The sequence below is a fragment of the Peromyscus maniculatus genome, chromosome 6 (genome assembly GCF_049852395.1).
Source record: "Peromyscus maniculatus bairdii isolate BWxNUB_F1_BW_parent chromosome 6, HU_Pman_BW_mat_3.1, whole genome shotgun sequence".
Taxonomy (NCBI): domain Eukaryota; kingdom Metazoa; phylum Chordata; class Mammalia; order Rodentia; family Cricetidae; genus Peromyscus; species Peromyscus maniculatus.
Window position 1 is genome coordinate 107,478,235 of NC_134857.1, and position 25,156 is coordinate 107,503,390.

A 25,156-nucleotide genomic window follows, 5' to 3' on the forward strand; every position below is an offset into this window, starting at 1 on the left:
TGCTGCTCTTTCTTTACCTTTGATAGTCTCCACTGCCGGCATGATAGCGCTGTGCAGCTCTCTGCTTTTCTTGCTTTGGAAACACAACGTAATAAAAAATCATTCTGATGTCAAGTCAACGTTTTTTAAAAAATACCCATGCAATGCCAACATCGTCTGCCTAGTTTCTAAAAACAAAAGGTTAGCATTCTTCACTAAAGTCTTTTCCTCCATCACTACTTTACATCCTCTTATTGAAGGACAGAATTATTCTCGGCTCATCAGTATGTGATGGTGTAGTACTGAGGACACTTAGTGTTATGAAGTGCACTGCTGCCCCTGACATTCTCAGCACTCCTAAGAGCCTCCATGACTAGAAGGGGAAGGCAGGAAGCCAACTGTCAGGTCATGCTGTGGTCCTCTTTGGCATGGATGAAGGAGCAATGTAAGGGTTTGTAAGGCTGAGCTGACTTGGGTCCCTTAGCCGCAGTGGATTAGTTGGGACTAGGCACAGGATTCTGCAGACCTGTCAGAGCTGTGCTTGGACAGTGGCTGCATTTTCCTGGCACGGTGTCACCACCCGCTTCTTCATCTGTTAAATGCAGATGGTTACTGTCCTGCCTCAGCAGACTCGGTTACTATGAAAAGCAAGGGAGCAGCACGTGTCTGTACAGTTGGGTCCACGTATGGTACGCAGAGGATGTACTCCCAGAGCAAACATTCAGTCATGGAAGCAAGAACAGAGAACCTACATTACCCAAACTGACACATGCGTCCATGGTAGGCTTAGTGGTTCTCAACCCTTTAATACAGTCTCTCATGTTGTGCTGACCCCCAACCATAAAATTACTTTCATTGCTACTTCATAACTATAATTTTGCTATTGTTATGAATCATAATGTAAATATCTGATATGCAACCCCTGTGAAAGGTTGGGGTCGGCCCCACAGGTTGAGAACTGCTGCTTTAACTAGACTCAGTAGAGAGCTTATTATTGTAAAAAAGAATGCCTATATTAAGAACAACAATTAGTTTGATAGAAAGCGAAGTTAATTTTAATGTTTTCCAGTACTTAGGATGTACTAAAAAAAAGGCACTTCCCCATAATGAATCTGTTGGTACCCACCCCCTCAAAGAGAGAGAAAGAGACAGTTCACACAGAAATCTCAATGACAGGATTTCTCAGTTTGTCTAAATTTCCACATGTGATTCGAGTTTTGAACTCCTGAACACTGTACCACAGCACTGCACAAATCCACACAGGCATCACGGAGGGAGGCCGTAAGCAGTGGACTGGCTAAGCACACTTGCCTGGACTCTGGCTCTCCCGTGCCTCAGCTGTAAGACCTGTCCTTCAGCTTCCTTGTTGGTAAAGCAGGGGTTCAAATGCCCCCTCTCCTAAGACTGCTGTGAGTTCTCCACTAAGAGTCTTCTTAGTAGTGTTCCTGACACTCCCTTCTATAAAAATCTGTCACTGACAGTTGTCAAGCAGTGTGTGACAATGCCCTATTCCCACGTCAGGGTAAGAGGTGGTAATCTGTATTTCCTAATGTGTCAGAGATGGTCTCAAGACTCTACCTCTTAGTGTCTCAACTACCTAAGAAATTGAGAATTAAACAATACCCCTAGTGAGTCATAAATCATATATCTTGTCTTATATTAAGTATAAGAATCTTACAATTTAAGAAATTGTTTTAAAAATCTTCATGAAAATACACTAAAATGCTGAAGGCTAGTTTTGAAAGATTTGCCTTCTAAACACAACATTTCCCCCAAAGAATTTGAATTCAGAGCACTAGAATTCATCTTTAGGCTAAACAAGAATTAGCTCCCGCTAAAGCTACACAGCACACAGTATCAAGCTCACGTTCATGTTTCTTCTAGGAGGTAAAGATGGATTCGTTTGCCTTTGAGACTCCTAAGGACATGTGCGTAAGTACATCCTCTGCTAAGCAAGGAGCTGCTGGTTCTAGCAGGACAGTCCCAACTTGGAAGAGTGAGAGCAAAGAAGGAGAGGTAACCCTGGTGTGCGCTGGGGTCGTCCCCCTCACCTCCAGGAGCTTTCGCTGCCTTGCTGCCCTGGCTGCTTCACGCTGGGCAGCGTATAAAGCTTCTTCTTCTAGTCTTAACTTCTCCTCTTGTAAGGCTAACTGTGCATGAACAAAACGGTAAGGATTAACAGAAACCAGAACCTGTCTAGCTGCTCTAAATCCAGCTACTCCGACTATAAAACAGAACAGAAAGCACTGAAAGCAACTGATATCTACGAAGCATATCAAGCTGGTACTTCTGTGGCTGCCCATTTCAAATTCTTTTACAAAATACCCCAGATGACACATAAGACATTACTGAACTCTACAGAAAATGCTATGATCTTCATTTTCAGTTACCATTTGAATATTGGTCGCCCTGACTACAACAGTTTTGGCCCTCACAAATCAGAGATCCCTAAATCTAAGGGCAATCACACCTATGCGTTTCCCAGATTCCTGTCTTTCCACTTCATTGAGATCCATACACATTTCTCAATTTTATTAGTATTCACTACTCAAAAACTACTTTCAAACTAAGTTTTTACCATTCACAACAGCACACAGAACCTTAGTGGTAAGTACTGCATATCAAACCTAAGTTAAAAAACAAGTATTAACTTCTTTTTTCTTTAGATACTATGAGCATCTCTTGTGTAGATTAAATTAATACATTTGTAAATCACTAGTGGTACTAAACATTCTTTTTTTTAATTTTTACTTTAAAAAATTCCTTTTGGTACTGCAGACTGGGCCCAGCACTTTGTACTCTATAGCTGGCCTAGATGAACTGAAGGTTAGTTCTGATACAGGGTCTCATTATAGATAGTTCAGGTTGTCCTTGAACTTGCTATGTTCCTAAGGCTAGCCTCAAACTCACTCTCCTGTCTGTGCCTCTCAAGTGCTAGGATTATAGGTACACACACCATGCCTAGCTCCAAAGACTGCTTTTAAATGTAGAATGGAATACAACTAATTCTCTTCAGTTCAGTGATAATGAAGCTCTGACTAGAGGCCACTTCCATAAATTTATGTAACAATGTGAATGGCAGGGCACTTGAGAACAAATAAACCCAAGAGAACAAAAACTTAACCATGGCTCATTAGGCTGACTGAGGCAAAGGTACTTGTTCTTGCTTAGCACTCCTATTAGTGAACTGAGAACTATCTTAAAGAGTGCTCTGCTGTTGTCATGTGACATGCAATCTATCTAGTTACAGTTAAGCCGGAATAAACTTCCACTGTCAATCATTCTTCTCCGTATTTATGCAGACAGGTCAGGGACTGCTGGCAACCCATCGGGGAGCACCCCCACCAACAGGCTTCACATGTATTTAAACAACAGGGCACATCACTTACCTCCCTCTGGATTTTCCTATCCACATCTTTCTGTTTTTCAGCAATCGAATCGTAATGCCTCTCTTGTAGGTCAACAATTTCTTCCTCAGTAAGCGGCCTAGAGAAGACAGGGAGGGAGGGAAAGGAAAAACAAAACAAAACAAAAGTCCTGATGAACCCGAGTCCAAATAAAACATTCCAAAAGCCAGGGGAATGCTGAAATTTTACTGCCAAAATCTGCAATAAAGCAACCGGATACAGCTATGTGAAACTATAAATTGAAATACATAGTGCCCCACTCAGTCTAAGATGATATGCTTTCTTCCACTCTACAGCTGCCTGTTACGAAGTGTGGACTCTGCTGCTCTCTACCCAGGTTCTACTTGACGGCTATCCTAGACTACCCCCAAATACCCCACCACAGAGCTTAACTTCAGTATGCTCTACTCCCCTCTCAGTGCTCACAGTCAGAGCCTAACCCTCCCACCCATCAATCACTCTGGGCTCCCCAGACCCTCATCCTTCCTCACACTGGTCCAGCCAGCCAGGGATCGCCTGGCCCCCACTTAGGACAACGGGGACCCCACAGCAGGTCTGAATTCCCTTTTCACCACTCACTGTCCCATGTCCCTGCAGCCGGGGAACGAGCCCTCTGTACACTGGGATTGTGTATCACTCTCATTGGTCATAAAGAAGCTGACTGGCCTACAGCAAGGCAGGATAAAGTTAGGTGGGACAATCAAACTGAGGATGCTGGAGTGAAGAAGGGTGGAGTCAGGGAGACACCAGCCAGCCGCCAAGGAAGCAGGGCATGTAGAAAATGAGGCAATAAGCCATGAGCCACGTGGTGAGGCATAGATAAGAAGTAGGGGTTAATTTAAGTGCAAGAGTTAGGTAGTAAAAAGCCTGAGCATTTATAAGTAGTATCAACCTCTGAGTGGTTATCTGGGAACTGGTGGGCGGGAGAGAAACATCCGACTACATCCTATCATTACATCAATTTCGCTGCTTACTCACTCTGGGCCCTGGATATTTTCCACTTCAGTCCTTTCTGCTGTGGGTTGCCAGGAAAAAATACAGCAGCAATTTGGCCCTCAGTCTCCAGCAACAGTCCTTTAACTTACTCACGGTGACGGCCTACACAACTCCGTAACTTCCCTAAGTTTCTCACTCAATTTTTTTCTTAAAGGTAACTTAATTTCACTTCTACTCCTGTGCTTAAATATACTTATTCTTCCTTCCCTTCCCTGAAGAGGCAGGGTCCTTAACCTACCTGCACTCATTACTATACTCACGATTCATTCAAGTCAATGGTTTGCACCGCTAGGACTTATAATGTGCCAGCTGCTCCCAACAACCATATAGAGTAGAGGCGGAGATTACATCGAGGGAAACGAGATGGACGTAGATCAAGGATAAGCATGCTGTGGAGCCAGGACTTAAAGGCAGGTGGTCTAGCACCTTACTCCTAGTATGTCTCCTGTCTTCACGTCCTTGCCTCCACTCATTCAGCAGTCTACAGTCTTCAGCCTCCATCACTCCACTAACACTGGGAACCAATGGCTTCTACGCTGTTAAACAACTGAAGTCCTTGCTACTTAACTTTCATGAACAGTCTAAACATCCCCTCTATCCTGCCTGCGTCTGGACCTTCTCACTGATCTTTTGCCTTCCTAGGCTCCGATGGTTCTTGGTTCCTACAACTTCTCATTCATTCTCAAATGTGTTCACTGTGTGTCTACTTAATCCTCACACCACTCTTCCTCACACTCTAAGAACCGTAGTCCATCATCCTACCACACAGGCATGTGACCCCACCCCTCTGAGGTGGTGAGGAATGACACTAGACTTGATAAACGCTAGATAAATGCTCTACTACTGAGCTGGTTACATCTGGGCATGGTGAAGAAGGCTAGTGATATCAGCACTCAGAAGGATCAAAAGTTAAGGACCACTATGAACAACACAGAACTGGAGGCCAGTCTGGGCTGGGCAGCAAATTCCCAACAAACACATCCCAAACAAAGCAAAGCACTAAGACCTCACATCTATTTATTTAAAAAGCTTTTTAAAATTTTTTTCATACAATGTATTTTAAACATATTCTTTCCCCTCCAGATCTTCCTCACCCCTCTCCTCATTCAATTTCATGTTCTTTCTCTCTTCCCCTGCCTCAAAAAAAGAACAATCAACAACATAAAACAAAAATGAAAATGGACAAACTAGAAAGAAAAAAAGATAATCAGTTAAAACCAAAAAAAAAAAAAATCAAAACAAAACAAAAGGCTTACAAAAAATGGAATCTGTGTTGTTTTGGCCAACCACTCCTGGGCTCAGGCTTGTCCTGGAGTGTGGTTGCTATACACAGTACACTCCACTGGAGAAAAGTGAGGCTCCTTTTCCCAGCAGGCGTCAACTACAACCAGCTTCTTGGTTGGGGCTGGGACTTGGTGTGCACTTCTCCTTCTCCTTTTCAGTACTGGGATACTGTCTGGTTTGAACCCGGGCAGAGACCCTAGACTTTTACTGTTTTCTTCACCACTTTCACTGAAAGCAAGGCACACATTTCCATCACTACATACAGTCCCCCAGTGAGTGCTTCCTTCTAATCGGTTATCTCACTCTGTATGTGCATTTTTTGACTATCCCTGAAGGTCTCCTCTGCCAGGCTAATAATGGCTAACCAAGTCTTTTGAGACCAAGCCAGACGTCATCTATTTAAAAGAAGCCCCTTTGGACACACCTCCCCACACACATTTTGGTCACAGGGATTCTCTAGGTTTACTAGTATGTTCTATAGCAGCTGTTTTAATTGCTACCTCGTATTGAAATGTTATCTTCAGGATTTTTCTCTCAGTAGGATACACTTTCTTCTAAAGCAGAGACAAACACATGGAGCAGGGTGGGAGTGGGGGGAGAGAGGGAGAGGGAGGAGAGAAGACAGAGGGGAGAGGGGAGAGGGGAGAGACAGACAGACAGACAGACTGCCCGAGTCTAGACTAAGCAGGGCTTTGCACATGTGAGGCCCTGTGCACGCTACTCAAGCACTCCACCCCCCAGCCCCACTCTCAGCCTTTGTTACTGTGTTTTTTCAGAGGGTCTCCTGCAGCCCAGGCGATCTTCCCGGGTGTGCTATCACAAGCCTACTTCACCTGATTTTCTTCTCCAGTGTTGCCATCCTAGATCTGCACCTTCACACCAAGTCCACGCTTACCTTTCAATCCCACTGTCTAACGTAGTGTCTGGCACATGCATAACTGCCCAAAAAAGGTTTGCTAAACTAAGAAATGCAAGGACAAGATAACCAAAGTAGGAAACAATTCCCTGGACACTAGGAACTTAGTTTCTTCTTAAATACTTTATGGGTATGGCTGTTCTGCCTGCATGTGTATGTGTGTGTGTCTGTGCACTGCACACATGCCTGGTGCTCAGGGAGGCCAGAAGAAGGTATTAGAGTCCCTGGAACTGGTGTTATGGATGTGAGCGACCCTGTCGGTGCTGAAAATCAAACCTGGGTCTTGTGGACCAGCAGTCAGTGCTCTTAACCATTGGGCCACCTCTCCAGTTAGGAACTTTCTTTTGGGTTAAAGACAGATGCTTCTTTTTCAAGCAGTCTATGCAATTTAATAGCATATAAAAAGGCTATATAAATGAATTATAAGGTCCTTGTTACTTGTGAAGTAGCAAAAGGGTTTTTGATTTGTAGAATGTTTTAAAGCAGTGGTTCTCAACCTTCCTAATGCTGCGACCCTTTAATACAGTTCCTCGTGTTGTGATGACCCCCAATCATAAAATTATTTTGTTGCTACTTCATAACTGTTACTTTGCTACTGTTATGAACTGTAATGTAAATATCTGATATACAACCCGAGAACAACTGTTTTAGAATGTCATAATGAAGAACAAGGGTAAAAAAAGAGTTATCAGTATTAAGTGGCTTTAAGAAAACGAAATGATTTATAACTTGGGCCTAATAAAAAAAAACTGAGAAACTGATATAAATCATTTTTTTAATTATTCAAAAATAGTGTTTGGGGAAATGTATTATTTGTCTTACTTTTATGTCAAGAGAACATTGTATTTCTGAAACAAAGTGTTCAGTGTCTCAAAGGCTACAAGAATCTCTCTGGAATTCGGACTTCAAGAGCTCACATATTGTTGTTTAAAAGTTTCCCCTCTGTCCTGCAAGGAATGGCTTAAGGTAAGCAACTCAAAATGGCTTCAGGAAGTCCCTGAAACTGATCAGATTCACTAGGCCCCTCCCTGCCAGAGTAAGCAATAAAAGTTCTAAGTTCCTCTCAGATAAGCCAAGCTGCAAAGAAAATACAGACAAGCCAAGCTGTAAAGACAACTGAGACCAGACCAGCTGCAAAGGACACTCCCCAACTCACTGAACTACTTGGAGACTATGCAGTAAGCTCTAGGTGCCCAGCTGTCCTGGAGTCATTTCTGCTCCTATAATAACTGCAATAACCTCATTGGTTCACCAAGTTGGACTCTGGTGGTATCTGTACTTTGGTTTCTCACGGGCTCCCTAACTGGGGTGAGTAGACGGGTGTGTTGCACCTCCCCAGGAAAAGTTTTGTCAACAACACTTACACGTTTTGTTGTTTGGAAAAGCCTTACCTATGGCTGCTTCCTGGGCTCTCCCCCTGCACAAAAATTAAACACGTAAAACAATTTTCACTAGTTGAACTCACTATCTAAGGCAAGCCAAAGCAATTTTCATTTAATCAAAAATAGTTTTTACTTACCTATTTCTGTCACAGTAAGCAAATTTCATTATTAAAAGGATTTAAAACAAACAAACAAAAAAACCTTTACTATTTTTCAAAGGTAAAACTCAGTTATAGAACAACCATTTGGTGGATAATTCTTAATTTTTCTAATATTTGTTATATAGCAAATGAACTCACAGTTAGAAGTGCCAGAAAACACACTCAATATGCCTTCAACATTTGTGGCTGATCTCTGTTATTTAGATTTTAAAGTTCTAAAATTTGCATACCTATTAAAAGTCTTTTGTAACCCTCCCTTGGAAATCACTACCCTTTAGACCAGTTGTTTTTGGGTGGGTCACATATCATTCATAATGTTAGCAAAATTACAGTCATGAAGTAGCAACAAAATAATGTTACGGTTGGAGTCACCACAACATGAGTAACCGTATTAAAGGGTCGCAGCATTAGGAAGGCTGAGATCCACTGCTCCAGACTTTCTGGCTACTTGAAAGCATGCAGAGTAGCAAAGAACTAAGAGTTGGCCAAGGTTGTAAAGTACAATGGATGTCACTCTGCTCTCTTGTTACACTTCTCACACGGAAGGAGTGACTTTTGTCACACTGCCTGCATTTTGTGCTTTGTGGTTTCACTATTTAAAATAATTCCTAATAGATTCTGGCTTAAAATAAAACAAAATCCCCCAAACATGGTGACTAACTGCTACCTGGTATCCTAAGCACAAGAAGGTGTGATGTGTCTTGTACAGAGACTACATAGAATAGGTAAGCTTCAATAAAACATGGTGACAGTGAGCTCAAAGTCAGGGTCGGCATCTATACTAAGGAAAGTATTTTCAATAGAAATACATGAAATAGGCCTATCCATTTATCAGGTGATGAAATGCTATGACCAGAGGTTTCAGGAATCTTAGTACCCCTATGAGAAGGATTTGCTGACAGCGTTCATGGGAACTCTGAAACATTTTAACCACCATACGAATTGGGGCTGGTGAAATGGTTCAGTGGTTACGAGCAGTGCAGCTCTTGCAGAGTGATCTGAGTTTAGTTCCCAGCACCCACACGTGGTTCACGGCTGCCTGCGAGTCCAGCTGCAGAGGAGCTGATCTACTGCCTTCTTTTGCTATCTATAAGTACCCGCTCACATGGCAGGAAAGGTACATACATGAATAAAAAAAAAATCTAAAAAGAAGAAAAAATTGGCTCAGTTTCTTTTACAAAATAATAAAATCCAGTTGTTGCCCTTTTTTCTCCAAAGCAAGCCATAATTATTTTGAAGACGAATTTGGGCTTCTGAGTATTTCTTACACATTTAAATTATTCCTATCTGTCAGCTAAGATACATTACTAAGTTGACAGTGGTAATCAACTTCTCAAAGGTCCACATTCATGTAGGAAGTAGCATCACAAAACAGGATGGCACGTAGCCACAGCTATCCCAAGAGGGGTAGAGGAGAGGTTGGTCAGCATCCCAAGAGGGGTAGAAGAGAGGCTGGTCAGCAGAGGAGGAACTAGCAAAAAAAAAACAAAACAAAACAAAACAAAACAAAAAAACAAAACAAAAAACAAAAAAAAAAAACAAAAACAAAAAAAACCCCAGCCAACTGAAGAGTACCTTGGGGAAAGGTGCCAGCTCTTCTGAGAAGCAGGATGCTGCTGAGGTGGACCAGGAAGCTGAGAGAAGTCTTATTTGTGAAAGAGGAGGCAGAGGAAACTGCTGGGGAGGAAGGAGGTTCCATGGAATGTAGATGCTGCTTCTCTAGGACAAGGAAGCTGGACAGTTCCCTGAACTATCTACTAGAGGATGCCTTGCTTTTGGAGGGTCTTTTTTGTTTTGTTTGTTTTTCAAGACTAGGCTTCTCTGTGTAGCTTTGGCTGACCTGGAACTCACTCTATAGACCAGGCTGGCCTTGAATCCATAGATTTACCTGCTTCTGCCTCATAAGTGCTGGGATTAAAGGCATGTTCGACCACTGCCTGGATTGAGTGGTCTTTCTATCAGATTACTTTGAAATGTTGAATTGTACAAGTTTAAACAATTTTAATAATTTAAATTTTAGTGTTTGTGTGTGTGTGTGTGTGTGTGTGTGTGTGTGTGTGTGTGTGTGTGTGTGTGTGAACTCCACACCTGTGTCATGGCAGGCATACAGAAGTCAGAGGACTTGTAGGAGTCAGTTCCTTCTTCCACCAGGTAGGTCCTGGGGGCTGAACTCAGGGCTAGTACCAAGTGCCTTTACCTGCTGAGTCATCTCACTGGCCCCAGGATTTAAATCTCAAAGGAAAGCTGGACACATTTTCCTCTCAGAGGACCTTAGGAAGGTGAGTAATCAGCTTATTCACAAATTCACAGCTAACGTTGGACATCAGCACACAAACTCACACTCTCCTAATGATGCCTCTGCATATTAAGATACAGCACAGTTCACTGATTCAAAATTACATTTTTCTCATATTTTAGCATTTCTATTCTTAGGTTCATCTTAAATGTGACTGAGTTTTTAATAAAATGAGATATAAAAATCAATATTAAGAACTGATGGGAGGTAACGGCTAAAGTGAGGAATTTTATAATCATACATACATTCTACCCTCGAAGATCCACAGAAAACAGGGGTTCTAGGTGGAAGTATTTTACTTATGGAAGGGAAAGACATTAGAAATATCTTCTTTTTGAAGTTTCTTGGATTCTATAACTGGCAAAAAAAATCTATGTGCAGCATTAAATTCATGATACAGTAGAAAATTCTGAATTCTTACTAACATAATTTAATCAAAGAGGAAAAGATGAATGAATGAGAAGTAAAAAGCAAGGCAGACAATGGTATAACTTAGCAATTAGTAAGAACAAAAACAGTGAGTTAAATACTTACTTCATCACTCTCTACTAGATTCTCAAACTGAAAGGACAAAAAGGTAACCATTAGGAGGGACATTTGTCTAGTGTATACATCTCACAAGACACTGCCACTTTGTTAAACCTTAAAATAATACATCTTTATAAGGTACCTAAGAAGTTGAGTGCTGTTTATAATCAGCATATTTGGTATGCTCCAGTCCACAAAATGGCCAACCCAAGCTCATATATATATTTATTTTTCTGTTTATCAGAATCTACAATACCAAGTCAGGCCTGGTGGGACAGACTTGTAACCTCAGCTACTCTGAAGGCAAAGGCAGGAAGATGCAATGCTCAAGCCAGCTTTAGTGACAGCATGAGTCTAAGGCCAGCCTGTGCGAGTTAGTGAGACCCTGTCTCAAAATAAAAAGTGGAGTAAGAGGGATGAGGATGTGGCTCAGAGTGGTAACCAAGTACTCATGAGACCCACCTCCTAAACAATTGACATTACTGAAATAAATACTGGGTATATATAATAGATATTATAGTCCATACTAAATGTGCTTCTGATCATTCTCCATTATCTTAAAGACCCAGGTTTGGTTCCCAGCACCTACATGGTGCCTCACAAAAGTCTGTTAACTTGGCTGGGTAGTGGTGGCACAGGCCTTTAATCCCAGTACTTGGAAGGCAGAGGCAGGGAGATCTCTGTGAGTTCAAGGCCAGCCTGGTCTACACAGTGAGTTCCAAGACAGCCAGAGTTACACAGAGAAACCCTGTCTCAAAAAAATTGGGGGTGGGGGGTCTTGTAACTCACTAGGAATCTGTTGCCCTCCTCTGGTCTCTGTGGGCACTGCACACACATGGTGCCCTTACATGCAGGCAAAATCTCATGCACATAAAACAAATCTTAAAACAAAACACAACAAAACAAAAAAAACAAATCTCTGGGCATTTTGGATCCCATTCAACACTCAAAGACTCACCTCTATGGTCAAGTGTTCTCCTCTTGGGCACGTTCTAAAATACTTTGATCTGGGAAGAAAAACAGAAAAATGTTAAAAATCACAACAAAGTCTAAAGTAGAATTAATATTATGGCATAAAAGCATTCATAAACAAACAACTATAAATTCTCTAATATAGAGCACCTTGTATTTCTAAAAACAAACCAAATTTACTTAAGACTTTATAGTTCAGATTTTCAAGTTTGGTTAACCAATCTTTTTATTGGCACTAATGTATATTAAGGCTATAATAAGTTAATTCATACAACTATCATATAGAATAGAATATAGTATCATTTTAAATTTTATTTTACCATATTAAGTAAAATACCTTGTTAAAAATGGAGGTGAGGGGCTGGAGAGATGGCTCAGTGGTTAAGAGCACTGACTGCTCTTCCAAAAGACCTGGGTTCAAATCCCAGTACTCACAGCCATCCATAACTCCAGTCCTAGAGGACCAAACACCCTCCTCTGTGGGCACTGCACATACATGGCGCACAGTGATACAGACAAGGTGCAACATCCATGCACATAAAAATAAATTAATAAAACGGAGGTGAATACAATCAAATCACACTATGCATTGTACGAATCTTAATCAAATCTATTATTATGTATAATTAACATGTCAAAAAACTAGAAAAAGCCCTTTAAAAATACACAAAAGATCATACTAAATCATATACAATAAGTATGCCCTTTACATTTTAGATGCAAAACAATTCTAGAAGGATAATAATAGGCCAGTGTGTGAGGAAACATGGCTATCCTCAGCTGTAGGAGTTCCTATCTGTATTCCCATTCCTAAAAAGGAACAGGAGGGTTGCTGTGTGTCTGAATCCAGCTCAGGCTACATAACCAGGCCTCAAAACAAAACAAAACAACAAAACAAGCCTTTTAGATCACGGCCATATATTCATAGAAGGCTTTTTATTCTTTTCTTATGCCACCACAAAGGAAAAGGAAAAGAACTCATAACTATGTCAAGCTACATATAAATAGGTCAGTAATCCACTTTTCGGGGGGTGGCACAAATATTTCCTTTCACTTTGATCATCCATTCTGCTCCTCTTGCTGAAACTTAGACACAGCTAAGGAAACACGGTCTTTCCCATGCCTGCTCCAGCAATGTCTGCCCTCTCCTGCAATACCAAGCCCATCACAGACTCAGTCAACTCAAATCCCCTTGCTACTGCAAGCACCAGGCAACTCTGAGACTTTCACACACATGCAGTTCCTGCTACAGTTACCAAAAGGAATCGAGTGAAGGCCCTGTGTGGCAGCCACACTCACTCTTACAGTTCCTAGTTCGTCAGGTTCGCTGGACAGAGAAGACCTCTTTCACAATGAGATTCCTGGGGTTAGGTCAGGGCTGATGCTTTGGATGTGTACATATGCATGGAGGGGGTTGGCAGGTTAGTAAGACAATGACATATTATGGCCACTAAAGAATAAAAACAGCAAAGAAATTCGTTGCTATTTTCTCCCTTGACAACATTTTGAAGCTGACAGATGTGATAGTTGATCTTCAATGTCAACGGACTGTGTTCCGAAGCACCTGGGATCCGTGACAGCATTTCCCTGAAGAATCAACTGAAGGGGAAACACTGCTTTAGTTTCATTTCCTGTTGTTGTGACAAAACACGGTGATGAAAACAAGTTCAAGGAGAAAGGGTCCCAGTTGCAGGCCACAGTCCATCACTGTGGAGGAGTCGTGTGCAGGGACTTGACACAGCTAGTCACAGCACATCCAGTCAAAGCAGAGAGCAATGAGTTCCCGGATGCAGCCTAGTGCCTTCTCCTCCTCCTGCCCCTGCCCAGCCATGAGACACATTCAGGCTGGGTCCTTCCACCTCAATCAACACAATTAAGAACACCCCTCACAAGCACATCTACAGACCAACCTAATCTAGACAATTCCATGGGACTCCCTTGCCAGGTGATTCTGGATTGTGTCAAGCTGACAAAGAAACCTTCACAGGCACCATTCCACAGGCCAGGATCCTGGACAAGTAAAAGGGCCGAAGAAGAGCAGCAGAGCCTGGCTGCCATGGCGGATTAAACCCTCTGAACTGTGAGCCAGGGTCTACCCTTTCTCCTGCTTTAATCTATGTATGCTGGGTATTTTGGTCAAACAACAAATACCAATGTAATATAATTGTTTTGTATCTTCCCTTCTCCCAGGTTATTGGTAAAATGTAGAGGATTCTGTCCTGTCTTTAAAAGGAGATCACAGAATATTCTAGTGTAAACACTGTATCTTTTATTCTCTAATTACCCAGGATCTCCACTCTTCAATTTTTCAAGCAAACTGAGAAATGAGCTGAATATTCCAGAAGCACTGTGTTCTGGCAGCAGGACTCCTGCTTCTGGTGTTAAGTGTGACGGTTACTCGGTTGCTGGAACAACCTGTCTCATATTAAACTGGTTAGGAAGTAAGTGGTGAACTATATACAGTGACATTAGGTTACATGACTACCACAACGTAAGTTTAATAGACGCAAAAGTGTCTCTGGCCTCTCTGTCCACAACTGGTTAGAGTGAGGACAATCTTATTCTTGCCTGACTGAATAGTCAAACTACACACCCCTAGACTTCATTAGATTGGCTCAGAGTTCTCTGGAAACCAAACATAGATAATATCCTCCTGAGATCTGTATGGCTTCACTTTCTAAAAAAATTAGACTGAAACCATATTCACAAAGAACATATATTGACTCCTACAGTAATAAGAGCATATTGATTGGTTAAAGTAAATAAGCAATTTGGCAAACTCAGGCACTGTTTTTTTAAGAAAAGCTTTACTGTGGGGTTTTTCTAAAAACAAGTGGGTATCAGATTATACATATTTTAAAATGAATTATGGATGTCTTTATTTATTTAAACGCTGCTGGTGCCTGTACAGACCATCTACAGACGTGTGCAGTATTAAACTTGTCAGTGATACTTGGCCAACTTTGAGCCATATTAAAACTTTAGCTGTCCTCAATTTCTCCACGGTTTCTGTATGGCAGATATTTTGAACATGGTTAGAGGGACAACTGTCTCTAAGTACCACTTCAGTGACGCCGCTTCCTTAGCGCACAGGTAGTGTGTCAGTCCACGAAGTGTCCTGCAGTAAACACGCCATCACTTAAGCACACGAAGGACACCAAGACTCAAGTCTCTCATACCACTGACTGCTAAAAGTCTAACAAATTTGGAACATATATTTTTAGTATCTCCTACAAAAAGCTATCTTGACTTTTTATTTTCTCTCTCCCAGTTCTGCTCCAGAGTGAAGGGTGAGCCTTTTGTCAATCACCCAAGATCCTAACCCGTCCATTGTTAATGGACCGTATTAACCTTTTAACATGGTTATCAGTATCCATTAATAATCACTGCTCTGTTTCACTAGAATATTCAAGTCCATAATTTTTCAAATTCTTTACAGATTTTTTAGAGGCCCTCAGCTCTATTAAGATCTTCCCTAGGGGATCTTAGAGATGATTTGCTGCTGTAGGAGGCCAACGGGAAAGCCACTGAAGCAACACAGAGGATGACGGCCAGGACCACAGCCCTAACAGCAGCACTGAGAAGCGCTGTGAGGACAAGACAGGCAGAATGTGCTAACAGAGATTCGAGTATGTACAGGGCAGAAATCAAGATGGCGCTGTCACAGATGAGGATGGTTAGAAATGGAACAGGTGTTCAGCCTGGAGAGCAACATCTGCGCAAAGCCAAGAGTCTGGGTGTCAACACAGTGAAGAGCGCAAGCTCCCACTTACAAACACACATGTGCCCAGAACTTCTCACATTTGCTCTATAGAAATGTCCTTTCCTCAGTACCCCTATGGCCACAGTTACCCAGCCCCAGAGCAATCTCCACTGTCCTGTATGACAGCCACCAGCCATAAGTGCTATCAAGCACTTGAAATGTAACTGGTCTGGATCTGGAGGACTATGAAATGCCAAATGGATTGTTTTGACATCTGGATGTTAAAGACAGTGCAAAAGTAACTGAAATATCGACTTCAGTAACTAAGCTCTTCAGCATATTTGCAGGGTTAGGTGTGAAAAACGTTCAGATCTTCTTTGATTCATCCTCTCTCAAGTTTAATCCATCAATTCTACAGCCAAAAGCATCACCACACATGTTCAAGGACTAAGTGTGCAGCTTTGAGTCTAGCTGTGTTCATTTTACATGTAATGCCACCCACATTAATGCTTTCATACATAAGACACGGTTGCATTTTTCATAAAAAAAAAGATTTCCACCAAACATTGGTAGTAAATAGCTGACAACTTTCAAAAAAAGTTTGGTCTAATAATTTAAATCATACTATCTATAAATAAAGGAAAACAGTCATCCTACTTTTTAGAACTACTATTGTTAGCACATAAGTGGGTCAGATTGTACAAAAGTCCCTGAATTTACTTTAAAAAAAAAAAAAAAAAAAAAAAAGCAAGCCAGAATGGAAAGTCTGATTTTTTTCCTATCATGCTTATAAGTGAAAACAGGAAGATAAAAACTTTATTCTTTGCCTTCTTCATATTTGTGCAGTGTGACTAAAGATACTGAAAGCTTTTGGAAGAAGAGTTGGCATTTCTTTGATAGAGATTTCAAACACCAGAGTTAAGAGAAGAAAAGACACACTTAAGAGAGTAGGGAAGGGCCAAGCTACTCAGCCTCAAATTGATTTCATTTATGATAATACAACAACACCACGAGAAAACTCCCAAGTTCAGAGATTCTTGGAGGTATGGCTTTTCAGCAAGTAACAAGTGAAGATGGTACTAGTAAGTACAAGGAGGCCTGCTGTGGACTAATCCCTTTGTACACTGTGAAAATTTGTCACTGTGATTGGTTTAATAAACAAGCTGACTGGCCAATAGCTGGGCAGGATTAAGTTAGGCGGGAAAGCCACAATGAGAATGCTGGGAAGGAGAAGGGTGGAGTCAGAAGAGTCGCCAGCCAGATGGATAACCAGTCAGACACACAAAATGGGATAGAGGTAAAAGCCAGGAGCTTCAGGGCAGCACCCAGATTAATAGAAATGGGTTAAGTTGTAAGAGCTTGTTAGTAAGAAGCCTGAGCTACTGGCCGAGCATTTGTAATTAATATAAGCTTCACTGTATTTGAGAGTGGCTGTGAGACAGGAAAACTCTGCCTACAGAGCCCCCCCCAGGTCTACAGCAGAAATCAACAAAACAATGAGTTATTCCTGCCAGGACACTGCTGCCCACCTTGGGTAGTTGAGTTAGGGAAAGAAAAAAAAGAGAAAGAACATGAGGAAGGAAGAGTCTCTGAATTGGACAAATACATAAAATAACATTTTCTCTTTTAGTTCCATTGACTCTATTTCAGTGAAGCAGTCACTCTTCCAACTTGACAAGAGGCAGTCACCCTGTTACGAAGATGACTGTGTTTCACCTACAGGTACTCTATTCTCTTTCCCTGTCTATCTTTGTGCCAATGCTTCCATTTTTTTTGTTTGTTTTGTTTCTTTGAGACAGGATTTCCCTATGTAGCCCTGGTTGTCCTGGATCTTGCTCTGCAGACCAGGCTGACCTTGAACTCAGAGATCCAACTGCCTCTGCCTCCTGAGTGCTGGGGTAAAAGGTGTGTGCTACCACTGCCTGGCTACTGCTGTAGTTTTAAACATTTCCTATTATTTATTCCTAGTGTCTTATATTTATTTCCATTGCTATCATTAAGAGAATTTATGCACATTCTATTTGCTACAGGCACACAGGGCTATAATGAAGTTCTTGTACAAATACTCGACATTTCACATTAATGAGCTGGAAAAAAAATACCTTCTCAGTACTAAGAAAGTAGAGCAATGGAAATCTCTTATTGGTTAAAAGTATAAACTGGAAGATATTTTAATATTGATGAAGATGTGCATAAGCTAAGGACCCGTCCTGTCATTTCACTCCTGGGACTTCCTTGTACAGATGCAGAAAGGGGTGCCATTAGAATATTAATGGATGGTAACAGCAAAAACAAAGGAAAAAAACACAACCCCCCCTTGAAATAACAGAAATGTCCATCAATAGAGTGGATAAATGGTGGTATTTCAATGTATAATATAATGCTATACAGGAAGAGAAATGAGGGGGTGATTAGGTATGAAAAAGAGAGTTTTGGACGAGCACTGTTCAAAGTCACTGAGAGCAAAGACAAACATAACTAATATTTACTGTATTTAAAGTAATTACAGAGGAACAAGACTATAATTCTTTCCTTAAATCTAGCTGGGTGAGCCAGCATAAGAAGCTTGCTTCCAAGTGCCAGGAACCACAAGAGTCTGAGGAGCTGAGTGGGGAGGATGCAGAGGGAGCGCATGAATAATACATGTCATCAACTTGAGGGCAGGGAAGAAAGCAATGATCACTTGGACTAGGGTGGTGTCAGTGAGAGAAGGAGACAAATACTTAGCAGATAAAAAAACCTGATCTAGGGGAAGGAACAGACAACGAGAGCTGATAGGAAGTAGTGTCAGAACCCTAATGGGTTACAATGGGCAAGAAGCAAAAGGCAAGAATGGGCAGAGCAAACAAGTCAGCAGGGCAAGTCAAGGACGCAGGACTTGTAGCAGTGAAAGGAGAGAAACAGTGATGTGAGAAGCCAGGAGAGGCCTCAGGAAAATGGCAGGGTCACACAGAGCTGAGCTGTGAAGAAAACGATTAAGTCACACGTGTACACTTCTTTCATCAATTCAACATACACTCAGGAGAAAAGGGGGGTAATAAAAGGGGGGTGGCAAAGCCTGACCACTGCTGTAACAAAATGCACACCCGGCATCAGGGTGACCGTACAGTGATTAAAGAAAACAAGTGTATTTTCTGGAGCTCTCCCAAGTTCAGAGTCATCCACGGATGACTTATAGACAGATACTCTCTACGCCCTGAGAGGTGTCTCAACACGAGACAGCGTCCTGCACAGTCATTCCACTACTGAGACGTGGATGTGGGCCCAGCACATAAAGAGCAGCAGAGAAGCGAAAGAGACTGTGGTTGGTACATGCGGTGTTAATAAAAAGAAGTGAGCTAGCTTGGAAGTAAAAAAATGGAGATCCCTGCAAACTTACTACCTCGTTACCAAGATAGATACTAAGATAAACTGAAATCTTCTTGAAAACAAGCTGAAAATGTAGTTTTTAGTGCTTTTTTGTTATGCTGCATGGTGGGTTAAAAAAACTCTAAAACTCAAAATTACACATTGGTGGAACAGTTTTTCAACTCATTTTATATCCTACCTGGTGAAATACAGTAAGACAATCCTTTGTATTTTGTTGAAGATTATAAATAAATGATGAGCAACCATGGTAAATGGTTCCAAAGTCTACTAAAAATTAAAAGCCTCCCAAGCCATCCCTCACCCCCAAACAAAAGACTGGGCAGGCTATAAATCATATTCCTGGCAAAACCTATTACAGAGACGATGATGGGCACTGCATTCCAGCTGACATCAAATACTTCAGCAGAGGTTTAACTCCTCGAATCTGAACGGATAAGAATTGACAGATGTCTCAGGGAGGGATATCAACACAAGTATGTCATGCCTATGGCCACAGGTCTAATTCTCTGACTCATTGCTTGAGCTGATGCCCTGGCTGTCTTCTACCCAGGTACTGGGACTCTAACAATTGGCTTTCTGGGTCACGAGCTTGCACACAGCAGACAGTGACAGTTTGCACTGGGGCCAGTTCCCCCTAACAAATGTCATTTTGTATCTACAGTTGCAGCCACTGGTAGATACGTGGTGTTCTTCTAGTGGTTATGTATCTATGGAGGCCCTTACAGAACCGGTAATCATCAAGTCAAAACAGTCACTACTAACAGTGCCTCCGAATGATGAACTTCAGAATGCATATTCAGAAAATTAGCTTTATGCCTTGCAAGACCAGTGGAGATAGGTCTTCCCTTTGTGCACGGTAAAGACAGAAAACATAGGCTAACAACAAACAACCCAAACAGCCACGCCTCTAGAGAAGAGCATGCTCCAGAGGAAACCAGTAACAAATAGGAGCTCAGGCTTCCAGCTTCCATGCTGTATGCAGCACCCGAAATCACCCATCATCTGCTTTCGGAAAGCGAGATATGTGACTTCGTATCACGTGTGACACTGAGTCTTCTCTGTTTCTTCCTTCCCAAAGTTACTGAATGACAGGCAAAGCAATGTATTAATATTTAGAACATGAAAATCAATAAAAATTAGTCTTACAAGCCAAATGTGGTATATGTGAAGGTAAATTACAAACCAGGTTGTGTTTTAGTCACCCCGAAGAGGAGGAATCAGCACATTCCCAGATATGGGATAGGGTGGTTCAGAAATATCAGAGATCAAAAGGCAGGAGGATGTGAAAACAGTGACCTATTTAAGAAACTATATCCACAGAGTCAACAAGTCTTAACATTTACTATGGACTAGGAACTTAACTGGGAGCCAGGTATTTAACAGGAAGCCAAGATCAGCACGGACACGGCCTGGCCTGAGATGCATGTACTCAGAAGGCTAAGTAGGAGAGTGGAGCTAGACGAACACACTGTTCAGCAGTGCTGTGAGCTCTTATTTCCAGAGGGTTGGTGATGCTTAGAGAAAACGCTGGAAAAGAATTCTCAAATTGCCAGTGAAAAGATGAGTAAGCAGGTGTTATCCAAGTGAAAAGGGAAGAAATGGATTCAAGGAAGAATGTAACACAGAGACAGGAAAAGAAAAACTAGGCAAGAAATAATGCAGGATCTGGAAAGACACATTAAAGGTTTTCCAGACTTTAGCCTTCATCCTAGAATTAGGGTAATCACTAAACGAGGAATCTACAAGCCAATGTTTAGAGTAAATTCCTCAATTGAGATTCCCTCTTCTCAGGGAATGTCTAGGTTTGTGTCATGTTTACAAAAAAACAAAACAACAACAAGGCAAACACAACTAAGCAGCAGAGACGCAGAGGTTGGAAGACAGGTGACGTGGAGGGGAAGAAGGGGTCTCACGGTCCTCAGGTTCACGGCTACGGTGACTGGAGTGGTCTTCTACAGAGAAGGTAGGAAACAAGAATGGAAATGACTAGGGTTCTAGAAACTGGAGGAAGACAGGGCTGGAAGGAAGGACGAGTGCAGCGCTGCAGGATGGGTTTAAAGTTGTATCTGACAGCAACGGGATGTGAGCAATTAGAGGATTTCGGAATGCAGAAGGAGCGGACTGACTCAACAGGACACAGGGAGGAGATAAAGCCATGGGGTTCACAGTACTACCCAAAAGTACACTGGGAAAACTGTTTTTCTTGTCTGTTTTGTTTTGTTTTTCGAGACAGGGTTTCTCAGTGTAGCTTTGGTGCCTGTCCTGAATCTCGCTCTGTACACCAGGCTGACCTTGAACTCAGAGATCTGCCTGGCTCTGCCTCCCAAGTGTTGGGATTAAAGGCATGCACCACTACCACCCGGCTTTCTTGTCTCTTTTTATTGATATGTTTTGCTGAGTACGAAGTGAAGTTACAGATACTCAAACACTGAAATGCACACAATAAAACAGATATATGACGAGACTCATCAGGCTGCCATAGGAGAAAAACAAGACCTAGAAATTTAGCTTTAGGAAACAGAAAGCAGCAGAAGTCATTAGACAAGGAAACAGCATGATACAGTGTAGTTTTAGAAAGCCCAACTACTATGACATACAGATAGTACAAGGATATCAATTACAAACCACTAGGTAGGTGACGAGAAAGCTAACACTTAAGACAAACACAGAACAGAGTCCATGTGTGTAAAGGGAGGCTAAAACAAAATCTAGACAAGAGCACGTCTTCAGTATGAAGTGGTAGAGGCTGAAGTAACCGGAAAGGCTGAACTTTCCTTGGGATAAGCAGTATACATGTAGAGGTAATTAAGTGAGGTAAAGACACCAGAAGACTCCATTGTGACAGCTAGAAAGAGTAAGACTAGCCAGGAAAAAAAAAAGGAGAAGACGGAGGTGATGGCGCAGAGATGAGTCACAGCTTCAAGAAGCTTATCATATATACAGGGTCAAGTTGATGAGCTATCCCTAAGTTCTTCCCAGCAGCATCCAGGATAATTCGCAGACACACAGGGCAACCAAATGTTATCTAGAGAATAAAAAGTTACAAGCTATTACCAGTTAGAGATAAGGGCTCTGGTTCCAGAGGGACTTTGACTGCAATTACAGCTCTGTTATCTGTTATCTTAGGCAAGTTCAACTCTCTAAGCTTTGGTTTTCAGCCTATAACACAAGTACAAGTTGAGTAGCATTAACCTAAAAGTTCAAAATCCAAAATATTCCAGGCTCTAAAACCTTCTGTGGGCCAACATGAGGCCACAACGTGGAAATTCCACACCCGACTTCAAATGACAGGAAGATAGGTCAAATTGCAGGAGAGTTTGAGGCCAGCCTGGGTAACACAGTAAGACAATGAGCTGTCTAAAGAACACAGTGCAAAACCACAGGCAGACTAAAAATACTATGAAATCACTTTCAAGTGTAAAAGGTGTATATGAACTACAACGTGGGTCCCATGTCTAAGAGTGTTGTGTATAGAAATATTCCAAAGTCCTATTAAAAAAGAAGAAATTGGTCTCAAGCATTTTGGATAGAGTACACAATTTTTGATAACACTTACTACTTGACAGGAGTGTGTAAAAGAATGAATGAGATAACATGTAGTATTTAGAATACTACCTGGCACACAGGAAGTAGCTAAATATTGAGAGGTACTAAAGTCCTTTTCAATGGGAGAGGAAAGGCAAATCACTGTAAAGTACTGCCTTGAAGCAAGTCTGCTGCTGGAATCCAAAGGGCTGACACCTGTTAAACAGAGAGCCCCTGTGGTGGTATTGTGTTACCCAAAATATTGTGCACCCTAATAAACTTATCTGGGATCAGAGACAGAACAGCCACTAGATACAAAGGCTAGAAAATGGTGGCACTCACGCTTTTAATCCTAGCATTCCAGAGGTAGAAATCCCTCTGGATCTCTGTGAGTTCAAGGCTACATTGAAAACAGCCAGGCATGGTGACATATGCCTTTAATCCCAAGAAGTGAGTCTTTAATCCCAGGGAGTGATGGCAGATAGCAGAAAGGTATATAAGCCGTGAAGATCAGGAACTAGAAGCATTTGGCTGGTTAAGCTTTTAGGTTTTGAGCAGCACAGTTCAGCTGAGAGCCATTCGGCTATGAGGACACAGAGGCTTCCAGTCTGAGGAAACAAGATCAGCTGAGAAGTTGGCCAGGTGAGGTTAGCTGTGGCTTGTTCTGTCTCTCTGATCTTTCAGTGTTCACCCCAATACTTGGCTCCAGGTTTGTTTTATTAATAAAGACTCTTTAAGATTCATGCTACACACCCCAAACATGATCACGCCTTTGCATAAGTCATACAACTTAAGTGGACCAAGTGTGGGCAATTTCACAGTGACCTAAAGATAGGAATTAAAATGCAACACAACAAAGCACGACTAGGTTGCTAAGGACCTATCTAAGAACTAGTAACATGGAGGCTGGGGATGGAGCTCAGTTGGATTGAAGCCCAGCACTGCATGAACCAGGCATGGGAGCACACACTTCTAATCTCAGAATTTGAAAGTTGGAGGCAGAACAACTAGAAGTTCAAGATCACTTTAGACAGGGCATGTTAAAAGTTACACACACACACACACACACACACACACTTTCTTCTAATATCATCCAGAGAAACAGAACAGGCCAGCACATGGAGTTCTTCATATTGTGCTGGTAGGCTAACCCTCAAAATGAAGAAGGCTAACCCCTTAGGATATCAATATTCTGTTTCTTGGCATTAAGGTCTCCAACTTGCCTTAGTGCTTATATTGGTATTTTGACTAGTCAACAGTTATCCTAGCATATAAAATATGAAAGCACATTCTAGTATAGTTGGTAATTATAGTGTTGAGATTGCGTAGTGTAGAGTAAGTGATCTCATTTTGAGAGACTCCTGGGAAATCTGCAAAGCTAAGAAATCAGGCCTCAAATGACAAAGCACCCCTGTGGAGTCCACCCTAATTGAGCCTAACAAAGCCTAGGATGTCCTATTTTTTCCCTAGCCATGATAAGTACAGTAATATAAAGTAATATATAATATAATCAAGGTAAACTTTCATGATTACCCATTTTTTCACCTTTAGAAGTAACCATTAATTATCCAGATGCATGCATAAAAAAAAGGAGACTAACATCATAGCAACTAAACTGAAAGGTAGTTTAATCTTACTGTGTTTAAGCAACTTCATGATTCCAGATGCTGCTAAGAATTAATATTAAATAGTAAGTTTACCAGAAGATTCAAGTAAGGGAATTGTTAAAACCTATGCTTACAGATGAAAAGAAACACGATTGGTATGTTCATATGGTCTTAGATGTCAGCATCCATAGCACAAAGACTTACCCAAGGTGTCTACCAAAAGTGAAGAGCAGATTCACGGCCATGTATTATGATATCTACAGACAATGGACACATGACTCACTCATTTCCTTCTGTTACTCCTACCCTATGCTGCCAAGCCCGCGCTCAACCAGTAAAGTCCACAATTTTAATAAATAGCATATATAAGATGTAGTTTGTAAAATCACTGTGTGTGTGTGTGGGGGGGAGACAAGGTGCTTACAGAACCCAGGTAATGTATTCCAAAGTCAAATATGTTGTCTACCACAGAATTAAAAAAATTCCTTCCCAGAGTTAGAACATTACACCTTCCAAGGCAATAACACTTAATAATAAAGCCAAAGATGATGTACGTCAGTTCTTTGTGAGCCTATTTGCATAGCTTAATGAAAGGGTTCATCCTCATAAAACTTAGAAGTAGCATGATTTTGGATCACAATATTAAACAGCTGTCACATCCCTGTGACAACAGTATAGAAATCAGGAAAATCAAAATACCAAACTAAGCAGGAATCTTTTAAGTCCATTCACTCCGATTCTAGGGATTGCATACTGTAAAGACCTAGTCATTTTGTATCATAGGGCATATACTAACTGGTTAGTGAATCATATTTTATAATGTCTCCATGACCCAAAGATTCTCTTTACAAATCCCTTGGTTTCAGTATGTATGCCAAAAGCTTCATGAAACAATGCTATCGGCTGAAAACTTGGCAATATGCTTAAGAAAGGACAAAAATAAACTTGTTCTTTACATAAAGTGGCTGGCTTAAAATTTTCAATTCTAGGTTTAAATGCCTGGGGGGATACTCAGTAACAATGAAATCAGC

The 25,156-nt window shown here is 41.5% G+C and overlaps 1 protein-coding gene across 2 annotated transcripts in view; it reads right to left on the reverse strand.

Moving 5' to 3' along the window:
- The window catches only part of Ap1ar (adaptor related protein complex 1 associated regulatory protein), a 32,519-nt gene that overhangs the window by 6,262 nt on the left and 1,101 nt on the right, over nucleotides 1–25,156 (reverse strand). The window contains exons 2-7 of one of the 2 annotated variants that reach the window (XM_006970395.4): nucleotides 11,908–11,956; nucleotides 10,956–10,982; nucleotides 7,974–7,999; nucleotides 3,369–3,465; nucleotides 2,031–2,129; nucleotides 18–73 (exon numbers count right to left, since the gene is read on the reverse strand). In XM_006970395.4, coding sequence (XP_006970457.1) covers nucleotides 18–73; nucleotides 2,031–2,129; nucleotides 3,369–3,465; nucleotides 7,974–7,999; nucleotides 10,956–10,982; nucleotides 11,908–11,956 — 354 coding nt within the window. The remainder of the gene's footprint in view (nucleotides 1–17; nucleotides 74–2,030; nucleotides 2,130–3,368; nucleotides 3,466–7,973; nucleotides 8,000–10,955; nucleotides 10,983–11,907; nucleotides 11,957–25,156) is intronic. The other variant, XM_006970396.4, reaches the window with a different exon arrangement.